Source organism: Schistocerca americana, chromosome 2 (genome assembly GCF_021461395.2).
Source record: "Schistocerca americana isolate TAMUIC-IGC-003095 chromosome 2, iqSchAmer2.1, whole genome shotgun sequence".
Classification (NCBI taxonomy): Eukaryota; Metazoa; Arthropoda; class Insecta; order Orthoptera; family Acrididae; genus Schistocerca; species Schistocerca americana.
The window spans coordinates 1,085,000,304-1,085,022,848 of NC_060120.1; the positions used below are offsets into that span (position 1 = coordinate 1,085,000,304).

At 43.6% G+C, this 22,545-nt stretch overlaps 1 protein-coding gene across 1 annotated transcript in view; it reads right to left on the bottom strand.

The window, feature by feature from the left end:
* Positions 1 to 22,545, bottom strand: part of LOC124594683 (filamin-A-like) — a 201,032-nt gene that overhangs the window by 26,979 nt on the left and 151,508 nt on the right. The window contains exon 2 of the mRNA XM_047133050.1: positions 14,348 to 14,468. Within this exon, the coding sequence (XP_046989006.1) occupies positions 14,348 to 14,458 (111 nt within the window). The 5' untranslated portion in view covers positions 14,459 to 14,468. The remainder of the gene's footprint in view (positions 1 to 14,347; positions 14,469 to 22,545) is intronic.

The following is a 22,545-nucleotide window of genomic DNA, read 5'->3' on the forward strand; positions in this document are numbered from 1 at the left end:
CAGGAGTCTAGTGCGAGTCGTTTACGCGATATCACATTCTGAAAGTTCTCACACCGACACTTGTGTAATACCTGTGGTGAATAACACAAGTGCAATCAGTAGTAACGAGACAACTGACGATCTCAGATTGCGTTCAAAATGACCACCAGCAGTGCCAATAAATACTTCCATTCTGGTATGGAACAACTGCTAAACACGTGCTAGCATTTCAGCAATGTTCGAGCAGGCTCCATTAATAGTCGTTGCATATCACTGGGTGTAGTTGACATGTTCTTGTAGACATCATAGTCCAGCTTTTCCCACAGAAAAAAGTCTAGAGGTGTCCAATCTGGGGAACAGCCCAGCCAAGGTAAAGGTCCTTTGTGACGAGTCCAATGATTTGGAAACAATTCGTGAAGATGTGCTGTAATACTTCTAATACTTTGTGAACTACGTACTGGACAGACATCATGTTGGAATCACAGGTTTCACCTAGTTTGCAAAGGATCATCTTTTAGCGCCCTTGGAAGATGGTCTGTAAGGAGGCTGCAATACTTGCTCCCGTTCAGTGTTCTGTCAATGAAAAACAGACCTATGAGCTGACGGTTCTCTACTGCACACCACAGGTATACGCGCAACAGATGCTGACATTCCATCTGAAGAAGCCAACGAGAATCGTCAGCAGACCAGTGGTGCATCTTTCCACAGACACCTGGGCATGACTGATAAATGTGGTTTCATTACTACACAAAAGAAATAGATGATACATTTGGAATATACTGTCATAATGGCCATGTACAGAAATTAACGTGATTCACATAATCATTTCCATGCAGCTCTTGACGGAGAGAGATGTAATAGTGATGGAACCTATGTCTATGGATAATGTGTAGGACATTTGCCTGACTTGCCACTTCCTTGTGCGATTGCACAGGAACTAACTTGTAGATCAGCTGCAACAACAGCAAGAAAATTAATTTCCTCCTCTACTGTCGTCATTTGTTTCCTTCTACTACGTTGTCTAGATGTTACACTACCATTTTTGCACAAGTAGTTGAAGAGATTGATCAATAATTGCCGAGAATGTTGACACACACAGCGTATAAGAATGAGTTGCATGCTTTCTACTCTCTCCACACACCAGAAGTATTGGGGCAAGGGGGGGAGGGTTCGGGACCAAAGTACTGTTATCCAAGATGGCGGCCGTGACGTCATCCAAGACGGCGGCCGTGACGTCATCCAATATGGCGGCCACGACGTCACTCAAGATGGTGGATTTTGGCGGGAATATAGGTCACTAAGGTTAGCTCCACTAATCTAAGTCATCCAACCGCCACTCTTCCTAGGAACTGGTGCCAAGTTTGAATTTTGGCAGTAAAGAAAGATCAATTAAGCTGTCTCTACCAACCTAAGAAAATGGCGGGAAAGAAAGCTCACATCCACTAAACCAAGTCACCTGACTGCCATCTCCTCCTAGGGATTTGTGGGAAAAGGACTCGACCAGTGCTGGACATAAGTCATTATTTGCATGCACCAGTCTTTATTTAAACAATTTCATGTATTACAGCTATCCAGTGTGTTCACCATGAGGTCCGGACTGCCACCAGACGGCGTTTTCATCCATGACGTAATCTAAGATGGTAGCTGTGACATTAGCAGACGATGCCAGTACTGTTATCCAAAATGTGTTCACCACGATGTCTGGACCTAGAACACAGTACCACCACCAGAGAATGCTGTCGTCTGTTCTGTTACATAATCTAAGATGACGGTCTGGGGTGGGGGAAATGATGGGAAAAGGACTCTGCCTGTGCTGAACGTACGTCTTCATTTTGCAGGCAGTGTCTGCACCACGAGATCTAGAGTCCAACTGAACTAGTACCCAGTACTGCCACCAGATAGTGCTGTTGTCTGTTCCATCACATAACCCAAGACGGTGGGGGAAATGGTGGGAAACAGTGTGCTCATCACCAGGTATGGACCTAGTACACAATGCTGTCACCAGAGGGCAATGTCATACGTTCCGTGACATAACCGAAGATGACTGTCTGGAGGGGAAAATGACTCAGCCTGTGCTGGGATGCTGGAGAGAGGAAGGAGTTTACTTTATTTATTTTGGAACAGTTTATTTAAGGATGAAGTATACTTATCACACTGAAACAAAACACTTGCCCTGTTGTGCTTGGGATAACAATACACAGTCTACAGACCTCCAAACTACTCGTAAATAATGCAACAGACATGCCTGCTAATTGTAGACTGTCGAAATAATGCATTCCACAGCCTACGTACAAGCAAACTACTTCACCGAAATAATTTCAGTACAGACCTGCAAACTGATCCAAAATAATTCAGCACACTGATGTGTAGACACACTCAATACTCCTAAACTGTCCAAATAGTGCATAGCACAGCCTACAGACATGCTCGCAAAACAATGCAATGACACACAATCAATGCGCGCCATCAACATCTGCCACCCCCTGTCCACTAGACCACACAGGAAGCTACAGGCAGTCCCGTGAAGTGACGTGGCCGTCAGCTATCAAACCACGCACAGGTGCCCATTAACAGTCCTGCATGCATAAGTCAGAGACACCCCTTTCATACTTGGTACCTGAGAAATTTCTCTCGAAATACGTGTTCACCCAGACACCGTTGTTGACGCGACCGAACAGGGACCAAATCCTATTTGCCGAGTGCGCCACCACCGCTGCGAGCCACTGCTGGATGCAAGCCACCACTGCTGCTTCCAGTGACCCAGTGAAAGAGTGTTCTATTTTCAGGTATACAGTTAGTGTTATACTGTCGTCGAACTCCAAGGCACACTCACACTGGTCTCATATGCGAGATGCCTTTGGGTAACACATGTGTTTACCATTGATGACAGAGTAGCTGGACATGCGAGCTGTGTCTAACCGTGCTTAACTGCCCAGCGTGAATGATGCAACTCCGCAAAGTGCACAAGCGCATCTAACAAGGTTCTCACTCTTATACTGATGTCACATGGCTATGTAAAATCAGTACCGCGTCAACCTCTAGGAAATTGTATAGTGTCCCAGAAATAAACAAAGCTCTCTTTCTTGGTGTCTCAGCTTGTATGCACGGAAATTCTTGCCCTAAGAGGACCTGTTTACGAAAATAGCGCAGAATAACATTGAATGCAGTCTTCCTCGCAGGCCTAACATGGTACCCCGTTCATCACATGTTACGCTTCCTGCTGTCAACACACAAAACTGTTCCCTCTGCTATGTAGAGACTCCTATATCCCAGCACAAAATAATGTATCAAGCATTACGTTTAGCTCTAATCGAATTTACCCTCCGAATTACTGATGCAACCAGTGTGGAAGCACCATCTGCCTTTTCTTTCTCTCTGCAGACAAAACTTTGAGCGGGAAAAAAAACTATTTTACACAGAATGCATGCATCGACAATTAAACCCTGCTAAGTGCCCCTACATATTGCCAAATATGGAAAGACTCATACTCAATTAGCCAGCCGGTGTGGCCGAGCGGTTCTAGGCACTTCAGTCTGGAACCGCGCAACCACTATGGTCACAGATTCGAATCCTGCATCGGGCATGGATGTGTGTGATGTCTTTAGGTTAGTTAGGTTTAAGTAGTTCTAAGTTCTACGGGTAGTCACATTACACTACTCTCCCACTGAGGACAGGAGCTTCAATATTAGAGTGTGAAACCGAACTCCAACCCAGCAATATATTACGGCGTACCGTATTAATGTATTAAACATACAAAATCGCACCTTTTACATCATTCGTACATATACCGTGAAGACAGACAGCGCAGTATGTATACTCACAGCACGAGGGCATCAACGCCCGACGGGTGGCCACAGCACTCTCAGCAGACCGAAGTCACTCTCAACACTGTTCTGCAAATTCGTGCTCGCTCCCCCTCGGGACAAACGCCTTACTGTTTCTAGTCCACACCTGCTTGCTTCCTTTTCTACATCCATCTCCAGACTCTGGGATTACAAGAACCCGTGTATTTTCACATGGTTTGCCTTAATTCAATTTTAGCGGTACTTCTCGATATCAAGCACACAGGAGTAGCCTACCGATCGCTCACTGCTACAATATTCCCAAGATATAGACTGGAAATTATTTCTGTACAAACCCGAGACTTGAGCACTTATCCCGTCTGCGAAGACCTTTACGTGAGAACTCGTAACAAATAGAGAAAAATGATAGTTCCATTCGTGAATACTGATGTCGGTGAAGTAACAGATCCCAAATCATCCCTATAATTTACAAAGTCAACTAAGGTGTTTCTCATGTCAAGAGAACAAGCAAAAGTCTCTTTCAACTGCTAGATGCACACATCACAACCGATCTTTTCTCAACTAAATAAAGGTGCAAAAAGTGCTAAGCAGTCAACCGAACAATTTACATGCGAAGGAATACCAGTCCAGTGCTAACACACTTCCATGTAAGTTGGCGGCAGTAAAATTGTACTGCAGTCAGCCTCAAATGCTGGTTCTCTAAATTTCCTCAGTAGCGTTTCACGAAAAGAACGCCTCCTTTCCTCTAGAGACTCTCACCCGAGTTCCCGAAGCATTTCCGTAACACTCGCGTGATGATCAAACCCACCAGTAACAAATCTAGCAGCCCGCCTCTGAATTGCTTCTATGTCCTCCCTCAATCTGACCTGATAGGGATCCCAAACGCTTGAGCAGTATTCAAGAAGAGATCTATTAGTGTTTTATAAGCGGTCTCCTTTACAGATGAACCACATCTTCCCAAAATTCTACCAATGAACCAAAGACGACTATCCGCCTTCTCCACAACTGCCATTACATGCTTGTCCCACCTCATATCGCTCTGCAATGTTACGCCCAAATATTTATTCGACGTTGCTGTGTCAAGCGCTACACTACTAATGGAGTATTCACACATTACAGGATTCTTTTTCCTATTCATCTGCATTAATTTACATTTATCTACATTTAGAGTTAGCTGCCATTCTTTACAGTATCCTCCTACAGTCACTCAATGACGACACCTTCCCGTACACCACAGCATCATCAGCAAACAGCCGCTCATTGCCCTCCACCCTATCCAAAAGATCATTTATGTAGATAGGAAACAACAGCGGACCTACCACACTTCCCAAATGATACCCTCACCTCCGATGAACACACCATCAAGGAGAACGTACTGGGTTCTATTACTTAGGAAATCTTCGAGCCAATCACATACTTGGGAACCAATCCTATATGCTCGTACCTTAGTTAGGAGTCTGCAGTGGGGCACCGAGTCAAACGCTTTCCGGAAGTCAAGGAATACGGCATCCGTCTGATACCCTTCACGGCGAGTTGCGTTTCGCAGGAGCGATCCTTTCTAAAGCTGTGCTGATGCATGGACAGCAACTTCTCTGTCTCAAGGAAATTCATTATATTCGAACTGAGAATATGTTCGAGAATCCTGCAACAAACCGATGTTAAGGATATTGGTCTGTAATTTTGAGGATCCGTCCTTCTACTCTTCTTATATACAGGCGTCACCTGCGCTTTTTTCCAGTCACTCGGGACTTTGCGTTGGGCAAGAGATTCGCGATAAATGCAAGCTAAGAAAGGAGCCAATTCAGTACAGTACTCTCTGTAAAACCGAATTGGAATCCCATCAGGACCTGGTGATTTATTTATTTTCAACCCATTCAGCTGCTTCACAACCTCAGGGATGTCTATCACTATGTCATCCATACGGGAATCTGTACGAGACTCAAACGGCGGTATGTTTGTACGATCCTCCTGCTTCAAAGATTCCTCAAATGTTAAATTTAAAATTTCAGCTTTCGTTTAGCTGTCTTCCGCTGCCAGGCGAGACTGATCAGTGAGTGACTGGATGGAAGCCTTCGACCCACTTACCGATTTTACGTAAGACCAGAATTTCTTTGGGTTTTCAGCAAGATCTTTTGCTAAGGTATGACGGTGGTAGTGGTTGAATGCTTCGCGCATCGCTCTTTTTACAGCAGCACGAATCTCTACTAACTTTTGCCTGTCCTCATTCTCCCGATCTTTCTTGTACCGCGAGTCAACTGCCTTTGCTTCCTGAGCATTCTCCAAATTGCTCTGTTAAACCACGGTGGGTCTTTTCCGTCCGTAACCCACTTTTTCGGCACATACTTGTCCAATGTGTGATTTAAAATGTGTTTAAAATTTGCCCATAATTCTTCCACGTCCATCGTACCGGAAGTAAATGAAGTCGATTCATTTACTAAGTGGAATGCTATCGACTGCTTATCTGCTCTTTCTAGTAAGAATACTCTCCTAGCCTTCTTGACCGACTTTTTAACTTTCGTAACCATAGTCGTAATGACAACATCATGATCACTAATCCCTGTCTCAACACTGACACCGTCGATGAGGTCTGGTCTGTTCGTGGCTACCAGATCTAAAATATTTCCAGTATGCGTTGGCTGTCGATTTAGCTGCTCAAGACAGTTTTCGGATAATGTGTTCAAAAGTAATTCACACGACGGCTTGTCTGTACCACCTGTAATGAACCCATAGACATCCCAGTCTATACTAGGTAGGTTGAAGTCGCCTCCGACTAATATAGCATGATCTGGATACTTCTGCTATACAGAATGTAGACTCCCTTTGAATGATTCTAGAACTGTCACGGTGGAACCTGGTGGCCAGTAATAATACCCAACAATTAACTTTATTTCCCCTAGCCCTGTTAAACGTGTCCAGATAACTTCACAATCACACTCTACTTCGACCTCAGTAGACACAATATTTTTGTCAACTGCAATGAAGACACCACCCCCTGCAGTGTCTAATCTGTCTTTCCGATACACGTTCCAGCTCTCACTAAATATTTCAGAACTACCTATCTCAGGGTTCAGCCAGGTCTCAGTCCCAAGAATAATTTGCTCGCTACACGCTTCCTGGAGGGCAGTAAATTCAGGAACTTTATTCCAAACACTCTGAAAATTTACTAATATCTTGATAGCTGAAGTGTCTTTACACTGAGCACGTCCTGATTTCCCTGCCTGCACGTCGACTGGTGAGTTTCATCAGGACTCCTCGCACTACTGCCTAGCCTAAAAAAAAAAATCCCATGTGCACGCCACAAGTACTCTGCTACCAGAGTAGCCTCTTCCTTTGTGTAGTGCACCCCTGACCTATCTAGGGGCGTCCTACAATTCCCCACCCAATAGTGCAAGTCTAGAAATCTGCAGCCAAGACCATCACAGAGTCGACGGAGCCTCTGGTTGAGACCCTCCACTCGGCTCCAAATCAATGGACCCCGATCCACTCTGGGAACGATGCTGCAGACAGAGAGCTCTGCTTGCACCCGCGTGCGAGGCCAGCGGTCTTCACCAAATCCGCCACCTGCCCACTAATAGGATGAACGGGCGAGGCCAGACAGCCAGCCTCCACATTGGCCCTCCGCCTCGAGCGACGCGAACGCCTTGCGGTCCGCCACTCACCCTGAGGTGAGGGCGGCCCCAACGCGCCGGGTACACTAGAAGGTGCCTCGGCGGCTGAGTCAGCAGATGCAGCAAGCGACACCTGGGGTGTCTCAAGCGACGCGCCAGACCCTCCGCCGTCGCTGCACCTCGAGGCAGCAGCCTGAAGGCGGGCTGACCGTGGCCAACAGCACGCTCAGCTGCTCGCGAACCGCAGCCAGCTCCTCCTGCGCCCGCACACAGCACGCACGCACCCTATCCGTCCTACTGCTAATATCTAACGACTCCACGAATTTATACGCTACGGCTGTCAATAAGCAATATTACTCCTCTCAACTACGAGAATACGCAAGGATTTTATGTAATTAAATATGCAAGCGCACAAACACTCAAAAAAAAATTAAGAATAAAACTACAAAACAAATATGAAAGCCAAATATGCGACTCGCTACTGCACTGCTGCTGCACTGATACTTCACCAGCGGCTACTCAAGGCTCACTGAGAGAAAATCTACCATGGGTGGACATGTCTCATTAGTTTTTCTTGCGAGTACTACCACCATGTCCTAGAAAGAGAGGTTTAATCGCCAGATGTTAAAAAAAACTCGATCCCAACAACTACTGTATGTTACTGTAACAAGCAGTCTTTGTTCTACAGGCGCACGTAAGTATCGATGTTATAAGCTATACTGGTTTTATAAATCGATGTACGACATTACCTCTGAATGAGGTGATTTTTCCGACAAATACCGAGATGGTGATCGTAGAAATGTCTATTATCAGACCAGCACTCCAGTTACACATCCCCAACACTGCAACCTCATAATAAAATCGCTGAATTTTGAAAGCGATTCAGATACAAACAAATGGTTCAAGGGGCTCTGAGCACTATGGGACTTAACATCTGAGGTCTTCAGTCCCCTAGAACTTAGAACTACTTAAACCTACCTACACAAAGTACTTCACACACATCCATGCCCGAGGCAGGATTCGAACCTGCGACCGTAATGATTGCGCGGTTCCAGACTGAACCGCCTAGAACCGCTCGGCCACACAGGCCGACTGATTCGGCTAAGGAACGCGGATTGTAAGAGGTATTTGCGACTCTCTCACGCCGCCCCAGCTAGATATTTCTATACCACTTGTAACGTTTTCTGTCACGATACCATGTGAGAGGTTCTGATTGAGTTATGATTGACAAGGATCGCAAACAGTAGTAGATGGTGTGCTGATTGAGGTCATAAGAAAATGTACACTAGCTTCTCAGATCTCTAGTGTTACGCTAACTGCTAGAAATGATGTCCATGATTTGGAATCAAGTCTTTCCAGTCAAGCACATACCTGCATTGTATCCTACTGACAAGCCCTTTAATGATTACAACCACTACTCAATCATATTTCTAACACTCCCATACCTCAAAACGAGTCACCACTCCCGAACCTGTCTGCTACAGTAAAATTCCAACCTGGTTTTAGTCAGCCCATACACATCTTGCAACTGCTCCCACTTCTACAGCTTTGTGCATGTGATCATTCCAATTTACGTAGGAACTGAGCAGAAGCTGGAGAAAGCCATATCCATTACCTTCTGCACCCCATGTAGAAACAGAATGACCTGAGTTAGTGCAACAGGACCATGTTTTGACCATTCGGTGGAAATGCGCGCAATGTGCTACGTCTCCAAACTAGATACAGATACTACAGTCCGAAGCAGATCCATTTCCATTCACATCTATCAGCCCAACATGCTATCATCGTTATTCGTTACCATCCAACAGAGGAAAATTATGAACTATAAAAGCTCCACTAACTTCATCCGCTGTAGAACTCACCTAGATGCTATTACAGGTGTGATGACACATAGCTGTGATGTGATCCGGTGCAGCTCCCCAGAATAGCATTCCTAATGGGACACCCTGTCCGTCATCGAAAAAAATGGCTCTGAGCACTATGGGACTTAACTTCTGAGGTCATCAGTCCCCTAGAACTGAGAACTACTTAAACCTAACTAACCTAAGGACATCACACACATCCATGACCTTGGCAGGATTCGAACCTGCGTCCGTAGTGGTCGCGCGGCTTCAGACTGTAGCGCCTGGAACCGCTTGGCCACTGCGGCCGGCTGTCTGTCATCGAATTTACCTGTCAGACTGTTGCTACTGCTGCTGCCTATGTGGGATGATCCTATTAAATACACAGCTTTTGATCCATTGCAGAGGGCAGTTTAAGTTTTAATCACCCGTACTGAGCATGTCTACACATCAGTGTGCTAAATTATTTAGGAGCAATTTGCAGGTCTGTACTGAAATTATTTCGATGTAGTTGTTTGCATGTGGGTAGGCTGTGGAATGCATTATTATGACAGTCTACAATTAGCAGGTGTGTCTGTTACATTACTTACGAGTAGTTTGGAGGTCTGCAGACTGTATTGTGACCCGAAGCACATCAGGGCAAGTGTTTTGTGTCATTGTGATAAATATACTCCATCCCTAAATAAACTGTTCCAAAATAAATAAAGTACTCTCCTTCCTCTCTCCAGCAGCCCAGCACAGGCTGAGTCATTTTCCCCTCCAGACAGTCATCTTGGGTTATGCCATGGAATGGATGACAGTGCCCTCTGGTGACAGTATTGTGTACTAGTTCCATACCTGGGGCCACCACACTGTTTCCCACTATATCCCCCACCGTCTTGGGTTATGTGACAGAACGGACGACAGCACTATCTGGTGGCAGTACTGTGTACTAGGTCAATTGGACTCTAGATCTAGTAGTGGAGACACTGCCTGCAAAATAAAGACTTATGTTCAGCACAGGCAGAGTCCTTTTTGCATCATTTACCCCACCCCAGACCGTCATCTTGGATTACATCATAGAATGGACGACAGTGCTCTAGGTGGTCGTACTGTTTACTTGTCGAGACCTCTTGGTGAACACACTGTTTCCCGCCAACTTGGATAACGATACTGGAGTCATCAGCTGACGTCACAGCGGCTATCTTGGAGTACATACTGGATGACAGCGCCCTCTGGTGGCAGTACTGTGTACTAGATCAGTTTGAGTCCAGACCTCATGGTGAACACACTGTTTGCCGCCATCTTGGATAATGGTACTTACATGATCGACTGACATCTCCATCATCTTGGATGAAAGTGCCCTCTGCTGGTGGTGGTGTGTACCAGGTCAGTTGGAGTCCAGACCTCGTGGTGGATGCACTGGATAGCTGTACTGCATGAAATTTTTTAAATGAAGACTGGTGCATGCAAAATAAGACTTACATCCAGCACTGGTCGAGTCCAAATCACTAGGAGGAGGTGGCGGTCGGGTGACTTAGATTAGTGGAGGTGAGCTTTCTTTCCCATCATTTTCATAGGTTGGTAGAGATAGCCCAATTGACCATTCTTTACTGCCAAAATTCAAACTTGGCGCCAGTTCCTAGGAAGAAGTGATGGTCGGATGTCTTACGTTAGTGGAGGCAGCCCAAGTGACCTATCTTCCCGCGATTTTCTTAGGTTAGTAGAGGTATCCGTGGTGTGATGTATTATCCTGTTGGGAGGTGAGCTGGGGGGTAGGTTAGTGGAGGTAGCCCAATTGACCTATCTTCCTGCTGAAAATCATACTTCCCGCCAAAATCCATCTTGGATGACGTCATCGCCGCCATCTTGGATTACGGTACTTTGGGCCAGAACCCCCCTTGCCCCAATACTACCAAGAATATGTCAGCTTTCTCTGCATTGGTAAATTCATCGTCCACTCATCATGAACTAGCTGACTACCAAGTTGCAGTGCTCTAAAGTAACACACAAGCACACTGTAAGGAAACATAACAACATCGTTCCTAGTAACTATGCAGGTTGAATGGCATAAACAAGGGCCAATGTGGAAATTTGCACAGTAAGATATTTCAAACAACTCGCACTAGTCTCTTGTAACAAACACCACTGACATTCTAATTTACCCTACTTTTAGTTTCTTAGTGTAAATAGGCATTGTTCCATTTTAAAAAGCGTATTAAAAAAAAAACTTTCTGAATATGATTACAATCTGTGGCTAACAATCCATTCTGTAAAAATCCCATATCAATAGCACTATCGATTTCAGCAATATTTATGGTGCAAGTTTTAGGTGTTTCACCCTGTATATAAATTTAATCGACGTTTATATTATGTTAGGGAAATTCTGCAGTTCATATCAACCCAGGACCGAAAAAAATTGGTGCAGGTTTTACAGTTCACAAGTGCATCAAAAATTAAGTCATTCACTTTACATCAAATTCAGAAACTTAACACTGTCAATAAAACCAGGAAACTATGGATACACACTGATTAACGTGCACACACCAACAAATGACTACAACAGAAAAGATCCACAGGTGATAAAAGACTTCTGGGAATGTATGGGAGAAATCACAAACAAAATTCCTGAACATCACAACATTCTATTAGCTGGCTTCAGTGGCAGAAAAGGAAAGTAAGATAGATGAATCACAGGCCCATAAACTGTTGATAATAGGACCAATGAAAATGATGAACACCTCAAATATGTCAAACATATTTCCAAAAACACGCATAGAAAGCAAAGACATGAAAATCTTCCCAATAAAACGCTCGGAGAATACCAGATCGACTGTATTGCTATCTGCAGGACGAACATGAAAGAATCCTTCATTATAAAAACTAGTCAAACTTTCACGTATTCCAAATCAAAGTAAAATTTCGGCATACAGGAAAGAGTCAAGAGTAACCCAAAGTTTCCAGACTGGTGTCGAGTATCTAGAACTCAACGAGAAGAAAATCATTGTAGAAATCCATAAGGTGGATTCCAGTTACTGGTCTGAACTTGTGGAGGTAGTGAAACCATCAAGAACATTGGGTCAACACCCGAGAAGGAGACAACATAGATGGTGGAACATCACACATGACATCAAACTGTCGAACATACGGTTAAAGCATGGAATAATTTCAGCAGTCACAAAATCACAGAAAAATGTAAGAATTCGTAGAGGTATACAAGAATGTCTAAAATTATTCGAAGAGAAAAACTCAACTAAGATAGTAAGAAGTGGTATGAAATAGAAGAATATCAATGTTGTCCCAGAATCGGTACTGGATTCCTATTAACCATAGTTGGAGCGTTCCCCTCTATCCTCAGCTTGTGTAACCGGCGTGGCGCATTCTGGGGCGTCCAACCAGTGTCACTGATTCTGCAGCCATGAGACTCTTCTCCGGTCAGATCCACGATTTCGTGAGGCAGCACGGGAAGCGTGCCCAAAACGCGAAGCTTTTCTGGGTTTGATGATGGTTTCAAGATTTTCAACAGAACCTAATCAATTGCTCTCTTAGTTCACACTCCAGGAATCTTTAGCATTCGGCGATACATTCACTTTCCAAATGCTTTAGGCCTGCTGTTTTACTTTTCCAAGGTTCTACTTCGTAAGCAGTGACGATTAAAGCCAGAACTAAAATTTCTCCAACATGCAGTATACACTTTTTGGAATCTTGACCTTTTACGTGATCCGATTTTTCTGTTAGTCGGCTTCCTATATAAATTTATTTTGCCGAATCTATTGTGTGTCTAAAGGAAGTCATAGATCACATTCAGTACATTCGATGTGCTCTAGCTACTAACATCATTTTTTAATTCTTATCTCTAATAATGCGATACCGATAATGGAAGAATATACAATATAACATTACAGTAGATATGTTTATAAATCTAAGTTAATTAAGAAAAATTTCCAATGAAAACAAAGAATAAAACAAAAAAATTCGCTTTGAAATTTTTCGCCTATGTGTTTTTCTTTTGTGGTTACCTCGTTATGAGTGTATCGTGCAACGAACGGGAAAATCTTGTACAATTACAGCTGCATGCATATTAGCTACAAATGTTATCTCTAATACATAAATGGTATACTTCTAGTACGAAAAGCTATCTGGGCTGTGCATGGCTCAGAAAGTTCCGAGCTAGCACAACTGCGCACACGGTTCATACATAACGTATTTGATACTACTTATGGAAGTACATTTTGATACTGCAATTATAATTAAGTGTCGGTTATTGAGAGACAAGCCGTAACCTCGAGTTGCCAAGTTTCTGTGCAGCAAAGCATAGCACACTATTATTAGCTAGTAAAGTAAATCACAATTACAGATCTTATTATTTGAGGTTCCAAGAATCACAGAGATATGAAAGTGAAGCTTCGGCTCAGAAATGACGGGGACAGAGTTGAAGCCTATCCCCAAAGTTATAAAAGCTCAGGAAGATGAAATAAAAAATTTGTATATGGCAATGATATACTAATTCTGTCAAAGACAACAAAGCATTTCGAAGTGGAACTGAACGGAATGGACAGTGTTTTGAAAACGGATTTGGATATGAATGTTAATACAAGTAAAACACGGTAATAGAATGCAACCAAATTAAATCAGGCGATACTGAGGGAATCAGATTGGAAAATTAACACTAAAACTAATGGGTGAGTTTTGCTATTAAGGCAGCAAAATAACTGATGATGGCCCAAGAAGAGAGGATATAAAATGGACACTGGCATTATAAAGAAAATCATTTCTGAAAAAGAGAAATTTGTTGTTAATGTCTAATACAAGTCTAAATGTTAGGAAATTTTTGGTGAAGGTATTCTACTGGACCGTGGCCTTGTATGTAAACGTGAACTGTAGGACGCTCACACATGAAGAGAACACAATGTCTGAAGTGTGGTGCTGCGGATGAATGGTGATCAGTAGTTATGTAAACAGGGTAATTAACGAGGGTGTACTGCATCGAATTGGGAGGAAAAACTTGTGTCACAACTTGATTAAAAGAAGGGATCGTCGATTTGGTAATGAAGAGCAAGGCACAATCAGACGGTTGTTAAGTTGCAGTATTCATCGAGAGGTGAGTCCTGTACAGGACAGTGACCGCCGCACCCACCTGTATCTCGACCCACAGGTCCTCGCGGCCCTTGATGGGCATGCCCTTGGCTGCGTGGCCCTCCGGACTCCGCGCCACCAGCCCGATGTGCGAGATGCGCTCCGTTGCCATCGTTCGTCTTCTGAAACACAACGCCACATTACGTCACACTGTGCACCAATGGCACTAATACAGCAGTTACCAACCTGACGATTATTACCCCTGAGGGATAAAGTGGAATTTTCTGAGAGGTGAAAACAAAAGGATTTGATTGTATTATTTTTAAAAGATCAGAACTATTACAACTATTTCGTAAGACTGTGATACTGTTACGTTAGTTATCAATAACTACATTCTTAAATACTAGCAAAACACATCGCACAATTTGCTGGAGCTTAAAGGTAGTGCAACATCTTTGTCACATAATCTAATCAGCACACACATACTTTATACCGTGCGTCTATGACACTAAAATTGAGACATATATGTCAGATATAATTAAAAATCTAATGAAAATGCCTTCTCCAAGTCGTAGGTATACAACACACAAATGAACAAACTGCCAGCACAACACAAAAGTAACTATGTAATAGCCACAACACTGCAATAGGGCTCACAGCGTATAACGATTATTATTGTCTTTCTCGTTAGTGACAGTGCTGATGCATAAAGCACTGACAGCCTAAAGTCTTCCAATTTTGTGCCATTTCAGAAATAAGGAATCCAACAATCAAGTGATTTACAAATGGGGGTACAGAGTGTGGATGGCGCGAGCGTCGCTATGGAGAGTAGTGATGCAGAGGAAGCATGTTTCGTAACAAGTGTGTACTCTCACAGTGGACGCTTGGCTTTATTTTCTGAGAAGCGTGTGCAAGTAAAAAGAGAGAGAGTGAGAGAGAGAGAGAGAGAGAGAGAGAGAGAGAGAGAGAGAGAGAGAGCAGTAGGCGTACCAATTGCCTCATTGAAAGTTAGTTGATGGTTTAACAAAACACCAACATAAACTTAACAAAATTTATCTTCCATCATTTTAAAAATAAAAGTGGCCAAAGAAAATTCGTTCTAAAGCTTTGTGAGTCACTGATGTCACTGATGGGGAAAGGGGGGGGGGGAGGTGAGGGGGGTACCAGCTAATATCTGATTGCACTCAGGAGTAATGGTGGGGACCACTGGTATACTACTTTTTTTTTTTTGTAGTTCATCATTATCATCTTCAGTTAAGTCTGCGTAGTGATAAACAACAATAGTTCAGGTATACATGCCGACGTCGCAACCAGAGGAAGAAGAGACAGAGAAAGTATATGAGAATACTGAATGGTAATTCAGCACATAAAGGAAGATGGAGGACTGGAGTGCGATTGTGGGGGAGGGGAGAATATGGGCTTAGTATTAGGATTGAGAGACGTGAGAGATTAATTGGGTTCTTCAGTGTACATATTTACGCTCAGGATCACAAAAGGAGGAGATATACCATAAAAGGTAGGGAGATATGAAAAGATTTCAGTTGGATTACATCATAGTCAGGCAGAGATTCGCAAATGGAAAGGCCTACCCAGGAACAGATATAGACTCAGATCACAATTTACTGACGATGAAGAGTAGGCTGAAGTTTTAAGAGACTAGTCAGGAAGAAGCAATGTGCAAGGAAGTGGGATACGGGAGTACTAATGAATGGAGAGACACACTTGAAGTTCCCTGAGGCTTAGATACTGTGATAATGAATAGCTCAGTAGGCAGTTCATTTGAAGAGGAATGCACATCTCTAAAACGGTCAATCATAGAAATTGGAAAGAAAACCGTAGGTACAAGGAAGGTACCTGTGAAGAAACCACGGATAACTCAAGAAATCCAGAATGAATTTTTCACTCCGCAGCGGAGTGGGCGCTGATACGGAACTTCCTGGCAGATTAAAACTGTGCGCCGGGCCGAGACTGGAACTCGGGACCTTTGCCTTTCGCAGGCAAGTGCCCTACGACTGAGCTACCCAAGCACGACTCGCGGTCCGTGCTCACAGCTTTAATTGCACCAGTACCTCGTCTCCTACCTTCCAAACTTCCTCCTGGAGGTTATGGGATTAATAGAATTGTACATGACAATTTGTGGAAATTAAAGGTATTCGGACACACAAGAGCGAGGGACTTCATCATATTTCAAACCATCCAACGTAGAATAATTCTATTTACTAAAGTTGTACCCAGATGACAGGGCTACATGTCACCTACACGAAAATATTTGCTGCGTTACAGGCACGGACGGCAATGGTCAGCGATTAACAACGGTTTTACACTGCGTGCCGGAGCGACTCCCGTCGCGCGGCAGGCAACTTTTGACAAGAATTGGGCGACTCTCCTAGCGCAACGAACTTCACTTATCGCGCAACAAATCGAGCGATTTGCTGCCACAAAGCATACGCTAAACAAACTACTGTGAACTTTGAAACTTTATCTAGAAACCGAATAAGAATAAATAATTTTAAATAAAATAAACACTGACACTATTTTTAAATCAGTTCAGAAAGGATACAAAGGTTATCAGCATTCTGTTGTTCACATGAGAAATATTTCTGGCTGTACAGAGTCATGATAATACAGACACATTTAACAGTTTCTACCACTTTTGATGAGATATACTGTTAGGATGGCAACTGTGTTGTCTGCAAAGAAGAGTGATAGGCAATTTGATATAAGAAGTTTTTCAGGATTTATTGGGAGGTGGTGATGTTGCATTTACTGAATTGTAATATTTACGATTATAGCTACAAAGTGTTGTTTACATGGAAACAGGTGGACGAAAACAGAATAAGGAATTGTTATTTGAATTGTATATTCAGATGAAGACAGTGAATATGAATATTGTTGTTGTTGCTTTGGAGTTATCAATGGATCTACAGTCTGATTCAAGCAGATACTACGATATGTTAGTCTTTGTGCGTGTGTGGGGTTGCTAGCTAAGAACTGTGCTTTGTCTCACTGAGTCTGCTTCCACGTAACCTTCCACAACAGTGGCCATTTCTGCAAATAACTAAAGAAAGTTTGGTCGCTTCTGACAAGGACCCTCTTCCACCCACTTTTATTGGCTCTGAGCACTATGGGACTCAACTGCTGAGGTCATTAGTCCCCTAGAACTTAGAACTAGTTAAACCTAACTAACCTAAGGACATCACAAACATCCATGCCCGAGGCAGGATTCGAACCTGCGACCGTAGCGGTCTTGCGGTTCCAGACTGCAGCGCCTTTAACCGCACGGCCACTTCGGCCGGCCCTACTTTTATTGTGCAAATTACTACCGCCATGTGTGTCTGTGCTTCTGATATGTAGGCCTTGTGTGATATAAACACTCTAACGTACCTGCTGTGTGCTACAAAAGCAGTAAAGTTCACCAATACTACCTCAATAGAAAATGTGACACATAAACTTTCAAAATGGCCCTGTGCAGAAGGTTCTCATAGACATAATGAAAAATTGATAACCTACCAGTGGCGAATTTTGAATAATGTTGTTATTTTTTAAGTAGTTTGAGGTAGGACTGCAGTACTGCGCAGTTAGGAATGATTTTTGTAAGCTAGTTAATTTGCTTTGAGCTGAGAGAAAGACCGCCCCGCTTCCTGAACCATGTATTAATATATTCATTGATTAAGCTGTTTGGTTTTTATAGAAATTGTACCCTTTTTAAATCACTGTTCACTTCAGACCACTGTTATGTGCGAAGATCGCGCCAAGTTTTACTCTGTCTTTTTGAGTACATACTTTATTCTAAACTCGTTGTCTTAGAATATCATTTCATAGGAATAGTTACTCTCGTCCCCACACTGTTTATCATTACGCGTTAACACATGCAACAGTTTGAATATATATTTGGAAACAGAAATCTAGCCTACCCGCTGCCTGCTTGGTGTTTTGCTTTCGAGAAATCTGCAACGATGTTTTCAAGACGCGGGGTAAGTGGAAATTTTGATTAGGGCCAAATAACTGTTTTACTTCAGTTACTCTTTTAATATAAAGGCAAGTTACTTTCAGAACAGTTACAGTTCGGTTCAAATTAGGTTTTGTTTAATCAAAGGATAAAAGTTGGATAACAGTGTGTGGGGACATAGTTTTGGAAATACGTAGACTCTTATAGATTGGGAGGTAACTCGAGCTAAATTTAATAAACAAACAAATGTAGTTGGTGGTGGGGTGTTACAGAGGGCGAGACGACAGCTGTTGATCTTGTAGGAAGACATTCCAGAATGGGCCAGAGAAACGATGCTCAAGGGTTCTGTTAGCTGGTGAGCAGTATTTGGACCACGGGGTCCCGGGTTCGATTCCCAGCCGGGTTGGGGATTTTCTGTGCCCGGGGACTGGGTGTTTGTGTTGTCCTCATCATATCACTCGTGACTGTGGCTAGACTGGACTGTGTAAAAATTGGGACTTTGTACAGGCGCTGATACCGCGCAGTTGAGCGCCCCACAAACCAAACATCATCATCATTAGCAGCAGCAGCAGTATTTATATGATGGAGGTGCTGGAGCAATTTTAATATCAAATTGATACGCAAATTAATTAAATTGATATTAAATTGATCAATTAATTACTCCACCACCACTCCCGGATGACGCCATGAGTTTTCTGCAGCTGGCACATGGGGTCCCCCCCCCCCCCCCCGCCCTCCCACCCCATCGTATTGGCGAGAATTCTGCATTTTCGCGGTAAAAGCGAATTTTCACTGTGAAATTCAATTGTCAATTCAGAGGTCATAATATTAGCGGAAATTCTTGATGGAGATTGTTTATGAAACACGATTGGTGGTAGAAATGGAAAAAAATATTCAGAGGACGGGAAATTGGGGAATCATGCACTGCAGAGAACATAATTTGCTTACTCTTATTTACATTCCGATCGTATTGCATATTGCAGTGGCTTTGCCGGGTGCTGCTGTGGCTTATTGTTTTACTTTCCTTTTTCTAGATATGCATTTGTTGATGTAAATATTTTTTTTGTCAAACTATACGCTCTTTCCATTCCAAGTTTGACACTTGTGGCAAATTTTTCTACTCTATTCTGTTGAATAGTTTCTCCAAGATACTTAAATTTATTTACTCGCTCTATTTCACTTATTAAGGTTTCTATGAAAGTTGGTGCAGTTTTTTTAAAAAAATTGCAGGAATTTTGTTTTTTCTGTTGAACTTTTGAGTAAAGTTCAATTTCCATTTTTTTTTTCAGAACATTTATTTGAATAACTGCGTCTCTCAGATTTTCTTAAAGTATTGGCAAATCGTCTGCAAAAGCCAGGCAGGGTACTGTAATTTCATTTGTTTTTATTCCCAGGTTCAATTTAGTGATTTTTAGCTCCTAATTCCAGAACCATACAGCTGTTTCCAGAATGCAATTGAACAGTAAATGTGATAAGGCAGTCCTTTGCCCAATACCAGTTTTTATTTCAAATGGCTGAGAGACTTGTCCCATAAATGTAACTTTAAATATCTTATTTGTTAGAGTTTGACGAATTATGTTTGCTAATTATTTTGTTCCAACACCCAATTCTACAATGATTTCCCCATTCGTTCTCCGTCTATCGAACTAAATGCTTTCTCGAAATGAATAAATGATACTATTATAGGTTTGCTCGTTAATATTCTTTAGTGAATTATCGATTTTAAGTACAAAATGTGTTCTGTACAGGAGCTTCCCTTTCGGTAACCAACATTTATCGCAGTTGTTTGTCTACAGTTTCTAAACATCTCTCGAAGAGAATTTTTGGTAGTATTTAGTATGTCAGAGGCAGAAGCGACGCTCCTCTGTAATGGTTGAAATTTTGTTTGTCTTCATTTTTATGTAGCGGGTGGAGTATTGCTGTTTTCTACTCTCTCGGATTTATTTCAGTTTTCCAAATGTTCTGAAACAGCAACTGTAGCTCATTTATAACGTCGGTTTCTGGCCATTTTAATGATACTGCTGTAATGGAGCTAACAGCTTTAAACAATCAAACTTTGAATACACTCGTTGTTTAACTATTACGGTACATTTTAAAACTGTACCGAATGTTGAAAAACACAGGAAAGAAGTGAAATTGCCGAGGGGCCACGCAGGCTGTGGGACACGGCGGCGCGTGCGCGTCCCAGGGCAGCCACGTGCGGCCGCACGCAGGAGACTGGCACGGGGGCACCAGCGCTGCTGCACCGAGCCCTGGCTGCCTGCCTGCCTGCGACTGCACGCCGCACTCACTCCTCTGGCTACAAACTCGTCTCACGCTCATTTTCCGTGCCGATCGGGCTTTCCGCGATTTCTCGATCGGCAACTACTTCTACAAAAAATCTTGCCTTACTTTAGCACTGTTCGCAAACAGTATAGTAACGCTTTTGGGCAGAATTTTGTCAGCTGTAGATACTTAGATGATCAGGAGAATTTCCTATCGCAGCACCACATTTCAAATGCTCACAATTTGCTCTTCTTTAGATTTTGCGAGACAGTCCACGTCTCACTTGCATAATTATAATGTGTGCTCCAGACAGACATTTCGGTTATTTATTCTCCTTCCTATATCGTATCAGCAACTGACACCAGGAGAGATCTGTCACTGAAGAAACCTTCACTTACAGTCTATTTCTGTCACGTACTTTGTTTCAGCCATCCCGCGCTAAGTCTGCTTCCTAGTGAGGAGTGCGCCGCCGTTCCGTGCCGTGCTGCACCTTTCACGCCAGCCTCCTGCCTCTACCGTTACGCCAACATCGTACGCCACTTGCCAGAAGCGCCGTGTCCGCGAGGAGGTATGGGAGAGGGGGGGGGGGGGGAGGTGGAGGGGAGGGCGTGCAGGTGTCGCTGCGCCGTCGCACTGTTTTGGTGGCAGACCGCCACACTGACGTCTGCCGGTACACCACTGCCCAGCCCCTGAGCTAAGTCAACAGCTCAGAGTGCCTGGTGCCTGGTGCCTGCATTACACACCACACAGGTAACGGGACCAACTCAAACTCGGTACAGTTTCCTATACGGTAGGTGAGTTGCTGTGGCGCAAGTTGCTCCACTCGCCTGCGTTCGGCCACATCTTCCACGACGACAAGCAGCTTCCTGTCAGTGCCTCCCGTTCCGCAACCGGAGATATTTCGTGACAAATGCGGATAACGGTGTGCGTGCAGAATGTCTTACGAAACAGTACTTGTCGTGTAGCCTGTATGCACAGAAAGGCCCGTAGCGCAAACGCCGTAGAGCCCTAAGGGTACACTAGAAAGCCCGCCACTCTCGCAACAGACGGCGTTTACGTAAGGCAGCCGGGCTCTCTCTCTCTCTCTCTCTCTCTCTCTCTCTCTCTCTCTCTCCTCACCCCCACCTCCATCTCGCTCGCTCGCTTTCTCTCTCTCTCTCTCTCTCTCTCCCTCCCTCCCTAATAGAGCGACCTACGCATCTGAGGTCTTCTCTTGCGTCGTTTCTCATCAACAGAGCACAAATTGATCTTTTCTCCCACAACATCCCGCACCGTACCAAAACACATTTGGATGTTGCGTTACTTGTTCACATTCTGTTGCGTCAGTTGACAGGCCAAAGTTCACGACACAATCGTCCAACTACCCAATATTGTCACGACACCCGAAAGTCTGTGTCCAGATACCGACACGCATTCAAGAAAGAGAGACACCTGTAAACTGCAAGATGGGAAGATACCTCTGTATTACTTCATTCACTCCAAGACACCAGCCCGGGCCAACAGGCGCCACAAGCAGTGACTTACTAATCTGTTCCTTGTTAACGGTAGCCTCGCTGTACCTCGTCACGTGATGTGGTTCCTCGCAATGCCGCGTCACCACTTCGCCTTTCCAGGCAATAGGTATTGTTGCGTTCTCTCAACGAAAACTACGGAATTCGTTTCGGTAGTTGGCCGAGGGCGTCAAGGTTGGTCAGAAGCACTTTCATTGCGTTTCGTAAGAACAGAAGAATTGGTGCGTCCGAATTTCTTGCAACTTGGGCTGTAATAGGTAAGTGCTTTTCATATAACGTACTATTAGTATTGCGCATGCACGTTACTCATAAGTTAGAATTTTTCTCCTTCAAGATTGCAGAATAGGAAAATTTATTTTTCTTATGATCTGTTGCTTCAAAAATTAGCAAGTCGGCAAATAAGCACGCGTCGTCCCAATAGCTAGAATGAAAATAAAGTGAAGACAAGCGAAGTCATATGGCGATGAATAATTTGTTACCCCTTATTCCATAATCAGACACGAAAGAAGTAACTCGTGGAAATTACGACAGATG